The sequence below is a fragment of the Pteropus alecto genome, unplaced genomic scaffold (assembly GCF_000325575.1).
Source record: "Pteropus alecto unplaced genomic scaffold, ASM32557v1 scaffold34, whole genome shotgun sequence".
Lineage (NCBI taxonomy): Eukaryota > Metazoa > Chordata > Mammalia > Chiroptera > Pteropodidae > Pteropus > Pteropus alecto.
In genome coordinates this window covers 6,731,005-6,742,852 of record NW_006435763.1, presented here as the reverse complement: position 1 = coordinate 6,742,852, position 11,848 = coordinate 6,731,005, and the positions used below count along the sequence as shown (strand labels likewise).

At 55.8% G+C, this 11,848-nt stretch overlaps 2 protein-coding genes across 6 annotated transcripts in view; one reads left to right on the top strand and one right to left on the bottom strand.

Moving 5' to 3' along the window:
* Nucleotides 1–483, bottom strand: part of IQCK (IQ motif containing K) — an 86,471-nt gene extending 85,988 nt beyond the window's left edge. The window contains exon 1 of the mRNA XM_025046104.1: nucleotides 264–483. Within this exon, the coding sequence (XP_024901872.1) occupies nucleotides 264–450 (187 nt within the window). The 5' untranslated portion in view covers nucleotides 451–483. The remainder of the gene's footprint in view (nucleotides 1–263) is intronic.
* Nucleotides 484–486: 3 nt separating this feature from the next.
* KNOP1 (lysine rich nucleolar protein 1) lies at nucleotides 487–11,000 on the top strand. 5 transcript variants are annotated; one of them, XM_006910926.3, is made up of 5 exons: nucleotides 487–597; nucleotides 3,285–4,204; nucleotides 5,863–5,931; nucleotides 9,061–9,138; nucleotides 10,199–11,000. In XM_006910926.3, the coding sequence occupies exons 2-5, from the start codon at nucleotides 3,287–3,289 to the stop codon at nucleotides 10,508–10,510; spliced, it is 1,377 nt and encodes a 458-aa protein (XP_006910988.1). In that variant the 5' UTR covers nucleotides 487–597; nucleotides 3,285–3,286; the 3' UTR covers nucleotides 10,511–11,000. The 5 variants fall into 5 exon arrangements, with proteins under 5 accessions (XP_006910988.1, XP_015444072.1, XP_015444075.1 ...); XM_015588586.2 differs by having other exon boundaries at nucleotides 561–644; XM_015588588.2 differs by lacking the exon at nucleotides 487–597 and adding an exon at nucleotides 675–940.
* The last annotated feature ends 848 nt before the right edge of the window (nucleotides 11,001–11,848 follow it).

Below are 11,848 nucleotides of genomic sequence, written 5' to 3'. Positions count from 1 at the left end.
ACATGTGATCAAAGTAAACAGGTGTCATTTAGGCGGTCTCTAAAGGAGGGGTGGGCACCCCTGACCCGCCCCGCGGCCCCGGTCTTCATTCCGCATTCCTTCGGCCCGACCACGGATCAGGGCTGGAGGCCGCGCTGCGGAACCTCCCGCAAGCCTCTCGGAGCCTCAGTTTCCCTGTGCGTGAAAGGGGGAGCTCGGCGGGTGCACGCGGAAGGCGCCCGGTACGCCCTGCCGCCCGAGGCCCGCTCCCCCCGGCCGCCTACCCTCGCAGATCCGCTCCCAAAGGCTCTTGCCCGGCGGCTCCGCAACCTGCCCCGGCGAGATGGGCCGCTCGAAGGACACGTGGGACATTGTGGGCAACGTCCTCCTGCTTACGACGAACGACTCTATAGAGCCCGCCCGCTCCTCACTCTGGCCGGTGCGGCTACCCACATACTGGGGCGCCGCCATGACCTCGGTTTCCACGGCAACCGCGCTCCTCGGCCGGCCGCGACCCGGAAGGAGCCGGACCTCGCGGGGGGCGGGCCAGCGTCGCGAGATCGACTTCCGGGGCACGGCGGAGCGGGCTCTCACGTGGAGGCGAAGTTTGGCCTGCAGGTGAGCGCGGAGGATGCGACCTCGGCGGGGCCGTGCGGGGTCCGGAGGTGGGGCCTGGGGACTCGCGCGACGAACAGAGGGAAAAACGGGTCCCCGCTCCCCGCCAGTCGCTAGCGTGCGCCTGCCCTGGCTACAGGCCGCCGCCTCCAGAAAGTTCTCCAGCTTTGGAGCCGGCCCCGGGCTCCCCTGGGAATCTTTCCCAATGTGCCTGTGCGGAAACTTTGGCGCCGCGAGCCTTCTGGGGACCAGCCTCGCCTCCTGGGTCCCTCGCTTTCTGCTCGTAATCCGGTGGGAGTGGGGTGTTGGTGCCGACGTGCAGAGCACCGGCTCTGAAGTCCTGCGGGTAGGGTTCGAATCCCTGTGTCGTCACTTCCGGGCTTTGGGACCCGGGGCAGGTGAATTAAAGTCTCGAGGCCTCAGTCTGCAAGTGTCCCACGTGGGGTATTCACACCAATCCTCACGAGGCTGCCGCGGGAATTTAAAAGCTTTTGCAGAAATCGTTCGCAGGCGACACTAAGGTTCCTTTCCTCTTCCCTCTTGAAGGAGGGAGTACATTTGAGGTTGCAGGGTTGAAGAGAAGGATCTTCAGTGCTAAAGAGGATGCCTCATTGTTCTGAACGGCCGAGATGGGGAGAGAAGGGCATAAAGTTGACAGCAACCTCCCCTTGGCTTCTTTGTTCTTACCAGTCTCTTGGCCACGACTCCACCCTCTCCAGGTTTGCAACCTTTTCCCTTCTCTTTTGCAAGCCCGTCTTTCTCTGCTCACCCATTTAAATGTCAGTATTCCCTAAGGTTCTGTCTCAGGCCCTTTCTGTTCAGTGCTCAGTTACCATCCGTATATTCTTAAGTATATGTCAGCCCAGCCACCCCTGAGCCTCAGACTCACTGAGCATCTCCACCTGGGCATCTGAAGGCATCTGTTCAAACCAGCATGTCCCCTCTAGCCCTCAAACACCCCCAACCCCCTTCACTTCCTTCGTCCCAGGAATTAGCACCACCATCCTGCAGTTGCCAAAGCTAGAAAACTCTGATCTTCAGAAAGTTTCCTGACACTTGGTAGGCCAGGTTAGACGACCACCATCATCCCGACGTTACCACTGTGCTTGCTTTTATCACTTGTGTCACCTATGTCATTACACCTCTTTTTCTCCCACACCTGCGTGCTTCTCGGTGACAGGTATTTTATTTGCCTGTCTAGCATTCATACCTTCATTCACTGAGTACGTATTTTTGAGCACCTGCTGTGTGCCAGGTACAGAGCTAGGCTCTGGGAGTACAGGCGCACCTCGTTTCATTGGGCCTGGCTTTATTGCACTTCACAGGTGTATTTTTTTTACAGAAGGCAAGACCCTCCACCAGCAAAAAGTTTACTACTTGCTTTATTACCGTGGCCTGGAATCAAACCTGCGCTATTTCTGAGGTCTACTTGTACAGCAGAAAACAAGGCAGGAGTGAATGATGGGTGTTCTCTTTACTCTCCAGATGCTCCTGGAGTGAGTTCTGAATGCACTTGAACTCTGCCTGAGGCCTGGCTCTTTGAAGCTCTTAAGAGTGAGGCAGGTCCAGTGCGGACCCCTGGGGCTGAGGCTGAGGAGAGCTGCAGCGTGGAGCAGCTCCTGACCCTTCCCTTCCACTGTCCAGCCTCCTGCGAGGGGACGTTTGTTTCTAGAGTCGCTGAGTGTCTCTCTGTCATCTCGTCCAGGGTGCAGGAAGAACTGGGCTGGTGACAGATGTAGCCCAGCTGGAAGCCGAAATGTACTTGAGGGCCCCAGCCCCTTCTCACAGGTGCCCTCCTGACATTTTCCACAAAAGACCCCCCAAAAACCCCAGGCATTCTAGGTGGTTACGCATCCTCTCCAATCGTTAAATGTTAGCGACTTATTTGAAACTTTAAAACAGGTTTGCACGCAGGATGTCCTTCTCCCTCTGCCTCTGATTTGGTGCAGTCCGTCTTTGAGGGATGGGGGAGCAGGCCTGGGGAAGCCAACGGCTCTGCAGCAAGAGTGTCAGTCACCATTGGAACCCAGGTGTTTCCGGTCCTAGCTGGGGGTCCTCTCACCATCCCTCGCTTCCGCTCTTATTACTAGTCACATGGGAAAGCAGAGTAAGTCACTTGAGCTGCAGTTGGGGGGAATTAATTTCTAGACACAAGCAGAAGAGCTGTTTGGGTGAACCAAGGTAACGGCTTACGTGTGCCACAGGGCTGACCTCAGGCTTTCTGTCCCTTTCATCTAGTAAAAGTCAAGCTCCTGGTCCGTCTGGCTTGATTGCATTTGTACCCTCAGTGGCTGGCACAGGGCGACTAGGCTTGAGGTCTGAGGAAGGGGGTTAGGAGGAGGAGTCAACATTGTGTAGCCAGCACTCTCCTTGGATTATCTCACTCTGTCCAACAGGCCTTTGAGAAGGAAGTGGTATTATCCCTCATTTGCCAGATGGGGAAATTAAGGCTCAGGGAGGATAGGTGATTGACTCGAGATGAGGGAGCAGTTGGGATTCGAACCTGGGGCCGTCTGAATGTTAACTCCATTCTCCTTTGATCGTATTTGGCTCTGCTGCACAGGAGCCCATTTCCCGTTCCCTAACATTTCAGACCTTCCACACAAGAAACGAGGCTCTTGACGACACCTAGTCGAACTGTACACAGGGTGGCTTGGCGTGGGGGTAACTCATATCATTTCTCTCTTCAGGAATGATCACCAAGACCCACAAAGAAGACTTGGGCCTTGGGCTCCCAGAGAAAAAGAAGAAGAAGAAGGTAGTGGCCAAAGAAGCAGAGACTCAATCCTGGGTTTTAAACAGCGATAATTATTCCACTGAGGTCCGTCCCTCAAGAGCCAGATCCCCTTCAAAGAGTGTGGTCCAAGGGCCTGCGCCCAAGATGTCTTCAGTGAAGAAGAAGAAGAAGAAGAAGAAGAGCCACAGCACTGTCTGCGAGGAGCACCTGGAGTCTGAGGCCAGGGTGCGCGCCAGGCGGACAGAGGCGTCGCCCAGCCCCAGGGGGCAGGCTCTTGGTTCCTCCAGGCTCCTCAGCGGGGAGAAGAAAAAGAAGAAGTCCTTGCGGCCTCTGGCCACGTCCCCTGGTTCGACGGGAAAGACCTCCCCAGACCCCACAGAGGGCGAGGAGGTGACCAAAGTTGGCAAGAAGCCCAAAAAACACAAGAAGGAGAAAAAGGCCCAGGAGGCCGCAGCGGTCTCGGCCCGGGACCCTTGGTTCTGCGAGGCGGGGCCTGAGGCCGGCTCAGTGGGGCAGGACGGCCAGGGCCAGGCAGCCCTGAGGCACAAACGGAAGCAGGGGAGCCCCAGGGAGCACACCGCGAAGACGAAGAAGAAGAAGAAGAAAAAGAAAATTCACCAAGAGGGGGACACCCCCCTGCGCCACCCCGAGCCTTCCCGGTCTGCGGAGGGCAGCCCCAGGAAAGGGGGCGAAAAGAGGCCAGTCAAAGCGGAGGCTTCAGAATACATCCCCCTGGAAGATGGCTCCAGGGCCTCTGCGAAGAAGAAAACGAAGTCCGGGAAAAGGGCAGGGCAGCCGGGGATCCAGGAGCCAGCGCCGAAGAGGAAGAGGAGGAGGAGCCGGGGCGAAGGAGCAGGAAGCCCTTGGGAGGAGGTAGGTTTTCCCTCAGGAGATGACTGCCGTGGGAGAACAGGGGTGGAAGTTCGGGGTGCGTTGGGGGGTGTGTGGCGGGAGGCGGGGTGCACGTGTGCGCACGCATGGGCAGCTCAACCTCGTAGCTGCCAGAAGCTGGATTAAACTGACTTCAGCCAGAAAAGGGATTATTGTCGCATGTAACTGGAGCGGGTAAGAGCTTTCTAGCACTTTCCAAAGGGTGGGCCCGGTGCGAGAGGAGGGGCCTCAGTGACTGCCGACTGAGGGGTGGGTCTCCTCGAGTTGGATCATCGAGAAGGTGTCCGCGTGGCCTGTGCTCCACTCAGCCAGACGCGGTCGGGCAGGGTGGGGAGACCGACGACAGGCCGTTTGGTTCCTGGCTGTCTCCCAGCTTTGCTCTGGTCCCTTCGACTTGATTTCAGTTGGTTTTTCCTCTATTCTGAAACCCTCGGGGCCTAGGAGGAGCCCCAGAGGATTTAGAGCCCAGCCCCCATCAGAATCTAGAATCCTTTCTGCCGTGAGCCCCGTCCCAGGCAGGCAGTCCCCTCTGGTCAACACGTCCTGTGACAGGGACTCAGCCCCCTGCAGCAGCCACTGAGGCGGGAAGTGCAGTCATGTCTTCAGGGTCTGGAAGGGCGGTGTGAGGGAACACGACCATTCAGGGATGCGTGCAATGGGAAGGGCCGAGGGAAGGTGGCCGGCCAAGGGTCCCTTGGGCTGAGGCCAGTGAGGAGTGTGGCCCGTGCCAGCATGGTCTGGGTGGGCCCAGCGAGGACGCCCCGTGAGAGCTGAGACCTGTGAGGGGCCTCAGCCACCTGTGCAGACGGAGCAGCAGCTGCAGAGGCCTCGGGAGGAGCAGAGCCTCGGGCGGTGGTGGCTGGGTAAGCCGGGGCCCGGCGACGGCCACGGAGGCCACGGAATCAGCGAGAGGGGAGCCCCTGGAGGATTTCGGGGAGAGGGCTGACGTGATCTGATTGAGTTTTAGGGTTTTTTTGAGCTATCATTGACCTAACATTTTGTAAGTTTAAGGTGTACAGCTCATTCCAGTTGAGTTTTTAAAGCTCGTGTGAGCTGCTTTCGGAATGGACCAGGTTTGCGGGTGAGGAAGCGGGATTTAAGAGACTGTCATGGTCGTCCAGGCAGGAGGGAAGGTGGGGACCAGGACCCGGGGAGCAGGGGTGGGCAGCGTGGAGGAGAGAATCGGGTGGGTTCGGGGTTGCTGGCAGCCTTTACCGCCACCGCCATCATCAGAGCCGAGCCCAGGGCTCCTGCCAGCACCTCCACCCCTCCCCCATCAGCAGGGCCCTTGGCCTCTCTGCCTGGTGTGTCACCTTAGGAGGTCAGGTGACGTGTGGCAGGAAAGGTCATGCACCCAGCCTGAATCAGGGGACCTGGGTTAGTGTCAGCCCTGCCCCTGAGCTGTGGGGTGACTTCATGATAGTCACCTCACTTCTCTGAGCCCCCGTTTATTCATCCGTCAGATAGGTCCGCGCCACGGCGTTGCGGGGAGGGTAATGGAAGAGGATGCCAGACGCGCTGTACGTGACGGGGGCCGGGGCAGCGCCGCGATCTTGGCCCTGCCGTGGTCTCGCCCCGCGGGGCTGCCGAGCCGAGGCCAGCACGCGCTCGACTCTTCGTGCCTTTGCTGTTTTGTGCAGGAGCCGGACACAGACTTAGAGGTGGTGTTGGAAAAGAAAGGCAACATGGACGAGGCGCACATAGACCAGGTACCGTCCAGGTGCTCATCCCCTCCCTGCGTGTCGCCACCCCCTCCTACCGGCTCACAAGATCCTGGTCTCAGAAGCACCCTGGACTCCAGAGGCCACCGGGCCAGCTTCTGTGCCACGCCTGCAGTGGCAGGGAATGGTGGCCTCTCCCACTTTGTGCTGGGAGACCCCATCACTGCCACGGTGTTGGCTGAGGGGCCATCTGGTCATTCAGAACCCCAGGCTGAGGCTCTCCTCCCTGTAAACCACTGCAGGGGGAGAAGGGAGGAATGTCCCCGAGACCTGCAGGCAGGGCAGGGAGCGTGCTCAGCCGGGCCCACGTGTTGCAGCCCCTGGCCTCAGTTCAGGAGCGTTTAGAAAAGTGGTTGTGTTTCGGGCTGGCATCTGTTTCGGCCAGGTTCACTGGTAAGTGCATCTTTGTCAGAGCTGGACTTCCTGGAATTGGGGTATTGTCACAGTCCTGGACCCTAAGGCCTGGAGAGACAGCTCAGTAACCACACAGGCTTGGCCTTTGACCATTACTAACTGGGTGATCTTGGGCAGTCACTAACCTCACTGACCCTCGTAGGTGAAGACCAAACGAGATCATGTTTGCGAGGCGCCCAGCAGGGGCCCACCTCGTACCTGTGCTTCATAAGTGGCAGCCTCCTGACAGCCTTCCCGTGCTTGGTCAGCAGGTAATAGACAGGGGCGGGGTCTCAGGGACTGAACCAGCCCTGTCAGGCCAATACAGCACCCGAATCGTTGCCAGTTCTGAGTCTGCGGGCTCCCGCAAGGGTCGCAGGTCACAGCAAGGCCCAGCTGCTGTCTGCGTCGGCCCCGCAGATCCTCCCAAGAGATGCTGGCAGCTCGGCCTGGCAGCAGTGTCTCCCCAGAGTGGGCGGGCCATGTGAGCTGAGGTCAGTTTTCTGTGCGGGATGTGCAGCCCGAAATGGGCAGGGCTGTAGGGCCGCGGGGCACACGGTAGGCAGTCTCACCTGGCCAGTGCAGCTTCAGAGCCCGCCGTGCGGGGCTGGGAGGAGCCGACACAGGCAAGCTGGCGCTGTCTGAGGATTGCCCCAGTGGGGGGACCGACAAAGGAACAGTGGTGGCTGTTCCTCCAGCCCTCGCCCCAGCTCTGGACAAGTCCGCCTTTCCCGGTGTGTCCCTCATACCTCCCGAGCTGCCAGCCCACCACCAGCGCCCAGGGCGTGTCCCCGAGCGAGTCTGCATCAGCCCTCTAAGGGGGCGTCTGGGTTTTCTGGTTCCGTTTCACCCGGATGGCCAGAATCCCCACTGATTCTTAGAGTTCGTGGGAGCTCCCTTTCCCGGGATTGGGACTCTGGGCTGGGAGCTCATGGGTGGGGCTGAGACCCCTCTCTCCTTCGGAGGGCCCTCTGCAGCGCCCTCTCCCGGGCGGTGCTCAGCCGCCACGTGCAGGTGTGGGACCAGCCACTTCGCGGCTCTGCCCCTGCCGTCCTCAGTGTGGCTTTTTTAACATTTCTTACATCCCCAGACTTACGTGTTATGATCAGCTAGACTTCAAGTGGTGCTCCATGTTGATTATGATTCTAATTTTAATGCGGTGTTGAGGCGAACCCCACTTTTACCTAGCCCCCCGTCTTGACCCCCCAACACGTCATTTTTTTCTGTACTTTTTTGGAGGTTTTTGGTTTGTAGTTACTATGAGGTTTATGTACATCCATTTATATATGTAGTAGTCTATTTTAAGCCGATTGGCATTTAAGTTCAAACGCATTCTAAAAGCAGTACATTTTTACTCCTCTTTGTTTTCGATGTGTTTTATATCACTTTGTGTATCACCTGACGATTGTAGTTAGTTTGACCACTTTTGTCTTTTAACTTTCATATTAGCTTTTAAATGACTGAGTCACTGTGTATATTATGTATTTGCTTTTAGCAGTGAGATTTTTTTCTTTCCTGTTTTCTCATTTCTCGTTCTGGACGTTTCTGCATAAAGAAGACCCTTTAACATTTCTTGTCAAGCTGGTCTTATAATTGTGAACTTTTGTTTTTGCTTGTCTGGAAAACTCTCCAGTTCTGAATGATAACCTTGCAGGTGTAGAATTGTAGGTTGCAGATTCCTTTCTTTCAGCACTTAAAATATTTCCTACGGGTGGGTCCCTTCTCGCCTGTAAAGTTGCTGCTAGAATTAGCCAGTGGGCTTTTTGGGTTCCCTTTCATGTGACTTCTTGTTTCTTTATTGCTGCCTTCAAAATTGTCTCTTTATCCTCAACTTTTGCCATTTTAGTAATTCTTGTTGTGGGTCTCTTTGGATTCATCTTGTTTGAAACTCTGTGTCTTCTGGACCTGGGTATCTGTTACCTTCCCCCACATTAGGAAAATTTTCAGCCATCATTTTTTCAAACATTTTTCTGCCTCTCTCACTCTCTCCTTTTGGAATCCCTATAATGCGAATGTTAAAGCCCTTGATGTTATCCCAGAGATCTCTTACACTGTCATTTTTTAAAATCCTTTTTCCATTTTGCTGTTATGATTGAGTGTGATTTTCACTGTTGTCTTCTATGTCGCTAATCATTTTTCATTAACTGATCTGCTGTCAGTTCCCTTTAATGTAGTCATGTCAGTTATCGTATTCGTCAGCTCTGATTGATTGGTTCTTTATTTTCTCAGTCTTTGTTGACATGCTCTCTGAGTTCCTCAATTCTACCCTCGAGTTTGTTGAGCATTCTTATGACTGTTTCTTTGAATTCTGTATCAGGCAAATTCTCCATTTCATTTAGAGTTTTTTTCTGGGCTTTTTTCCTGTTCTTCATTTGGGGCATATTTTTCTCTCTCTCCACTTTGCTTGACAGTCTGTTTGTTCCATTGAGTTAGATGAAGCAGCTGTCAGTCCCAAACTTGGAAAAGTGGCCTCTGTATAGACTGCGCTGGATGGTTGTGGCAGGCCGGTTGTGACTGGGTTGGGTGTGCGCAGTGCCAGGTGTGCCACGTAGCCAGAAAGAGTGCGTTCCCGGTGGACCGATGCCTCCTGCAGGTTGCAGCAGAGTAAAGCTGATCTTCCTGCTGTCGCCCTCCAGTCTCTCTGCCCTATCCTTGTCCTGGGTTTTACGTTCAAAGGAAAAGTTCTGTGACTTCGTTTTTTTTTCCTTCCTCCCACTTGCTCAGGTGAGGCGAAAGGCCTTGCAGGAAGAGATTGATCGTGAGTCAGGAAAAACGGAAACGTCTGAAACCAGGAAGTCGACAGTAAGTTTGATGCTAGAGCTCTGCGAGGTGACACTCAGCACCCTGAACCCTTCCCCCCGTCGCCTTGCAGCATGAGGAGCGGAGTGACGGGAGGACAGTCAGCACAGGCCTCAGGCTCCCTCTCGCAGAACTTGTCCTGAGCTAATGTCCTTCCCTGATCCTGCTTTGTGTGACTTCAGGGCCATAGTCTTCTTGGCAGTAGGTTTCTTACCTCTCTCACAGACGCAGGAAGGAAGGGGTGTCTGCATCTTCTCGACCATGGGTGATCTGTGCACAGGTGGTGGGAACTGGGAACCCCAAGTTCCTGGTCTGGCTCAGCCTCCAACTTGTGTGACCCCATCCCTCGCTCTGGGCCTCCAGGCCCTTCCTGCTACAAAACACAGCGCTCTGGGAAGAGATTCCCACCTGCCCTCCTCTGCCTTCTGACACAAACCTCAGGCAAACGGACAGGGGCCGGCTGGTGAGGCGCGGCACAGGTGGTGGGAACTGGGAACCCCAAGTTCCTGGTCTGGCTCAGCCTCCAACTTGTGTGACCCCCTCCCTCGCTCTGGGCCTCCAGGCCCTTCCTGCTACGAAACACAGCGCTCTGGGAAGAGGTTCCCACCTGCCCTCCTCTGCCTTCTGACACAGACCTCAGGCAGATGGACAGGGGCCGGCTGGTGAGGCGCGTTGGTGAGGTAGGGCGTGCCGCGTCCTGGGTGAGGTGTGCCATGCTGCTGGCCGTGCGTCTGGGGAGGAGGAAGGAAGCGGACGGGCGCAGCTCAGCATGTGAAAGGCGGGCTCAGTGTTGGCCGGGCCTGAGCTGCGATGCCAGCAGGACCGCTAATGAGGCCGGTGCAGCGCTGACGCTGCAAGCCTCCGTTTCCCTGTCGGTGAAATGGGAATAACGGCATTCCGCAGAAGGCTCTCGTTAGCATTAAGACTGACAGGCTCCTGAGCCCTGTGCCTGGCACGGAGCGAGCATGCGGTGAGCACGATCCTCCCTGGAGAGGCTGGGGTCGGGGAAAGCAAAGGGCTTTGGAATTAAGGACGACAACTGCCTCTTTTTCTCTTAACACAGGGAACTCGGTTTGGCCAGTGGGATACTGCTGGTTTTGAAAACGAGCAACAGAAACTGAAATTTCTCAAACTTATGGGTGGCTTTAAAAACCCGTCACCTTCACTCAGCGGCCCGCGTGACACGACGGGGAGGCCCAACATGGCGCTCAGCAGGAGGGCGGCCGACTCGCTGCAGCGGAGCCTGCAGCAGGACTACGACCGGGCCGTGGGCTGGAAGTGCAGCAGGCGGGCTGGCCTGGGCTTCGCCGCCGCCCCCAGCAAGACCTTCTACATCGACAGGAACGCTTCCAAGTCCATCAAGTTTGAAGATTAAACTCTGCTGTCTTGTCCCCTCCCCCCGCCACCACCGAGAGCGCCAGAACGGCTTTGATGATTCAGTTCTGCACAGAGCCGTCTGACATTGTCTCGAATTGAACTCCTGCCAAGGTTAAGGACGACCTGGGGTGGGGGCAGCTCCTGTTTCAGGAGCCAAGAGAACATGGGAGCAGTAAAGCTACTGTTTTCCGTGTTATGCCTTCCATCCCCGTTCGAGGATGTCGTGTAGAAACAATAGTCACTGACATTCGTTGCGTTCTTAGTATGTGCCAGACGCATACTACAGTGTTTTTAGGGTATCGATGGACTTAATCTTGTTAATTCTGAAATCGGTGCTGTTATTATCCCCATCTCATGGATGAGGAAAACGAGGTCAGGGATGAATGACACATGCACAGGGTCACCCAGCCCGTAAGTGCCAAGTGTTGTGCTTTCGTACCTCAAGCCCTGCTGCGTCACTAGTCACTGCTCTGAATGTCCCCCTCTCGCGAATGGGGTATCGATGGACTTAATCTTGTTAATTCTGAAATCGGTGCTGTTATTATCCCCATCTCATGGATGAGGAAAACGAGGTCAGGGATGAATGACACATGCACAGGGTCACCCAGCCCGTAAGTGCCAAGTGTTGTGCTTTCGTACCTCAAGCCCTGCTGCGTCACTGGTTGCTGCTCTGAATGTCCCCCTCTCGTGAATGCTCACTGAGGATTAAAAGGTCTTCTGACTGAAGGAACAGAACTCTGTTACATGTCTAACTCAAATAGGAAGTAGAACTAATGAGAAACAGGAAATGGCGAGCTCATTTTCCTTTCCTCTCCTGGAGTGGCCACAGGCACAGCAGCATCTGAATTGCCTCCAGGCAGGTGTGGCTGACCTTCTGCGGCTGGGAAATGTGTTTCTAACCCAGTCTTGCCTTGTCCAGCTGCCTTGCTTCCATCCCCAGTGCCGAGCCTGGATTTACTTGCTTTGCTTTAACTAGAACTTAAACGGGCATTTTAGAATCTTCCACAGGGAACCGCCGGCAGAGTCCCTGGGATGTTCATTAGACGTTTTTCCATCACGAGGAAGAGACTCCCAGGTGACTTCTGCGGTGGAGGCTGAATGCCAGGGGGCACGGATGCATGGGGATGACACGGGAAGTTGCCTCATCAGCCACGGGGACAATGTTCCCGAGCCCGGACTCCACAGCCAGCCTCACAGAGCTCCAGGTACAGTGACCCAAGCGACACGTGACCACCTCTTCAGTCACCTAGCATTTCGCTTCCCAGAATACAGGTTCTGACGCCTGAACGCCTCCCTGTCTGAAGCAAACCTTGATGGCAGGTCAGTCTCTCCGATG

Coding starts and splice junctions, on each gene's coding strand:
- KNOP1 (XM_015588586.2), top strand. CDS start 611: ATGCGACCTCGGCGGGGCCGTGCGGGGTCCGGAG. Junction 5,932..9,060: donor ACGAGGCGCACATAGACCAG/GTACCGTCCAGG, acceptor CCACTTGCTCAG/GTGAGGCGAAAGGCCTTGCA. Junction 9,139..10,198: donor CTGAAACCAGGAAGTCGACA/GTAAGTTTGATG, acceptor CTCTTAACACAG/GGAACTCGGTTTGGCCAGTG.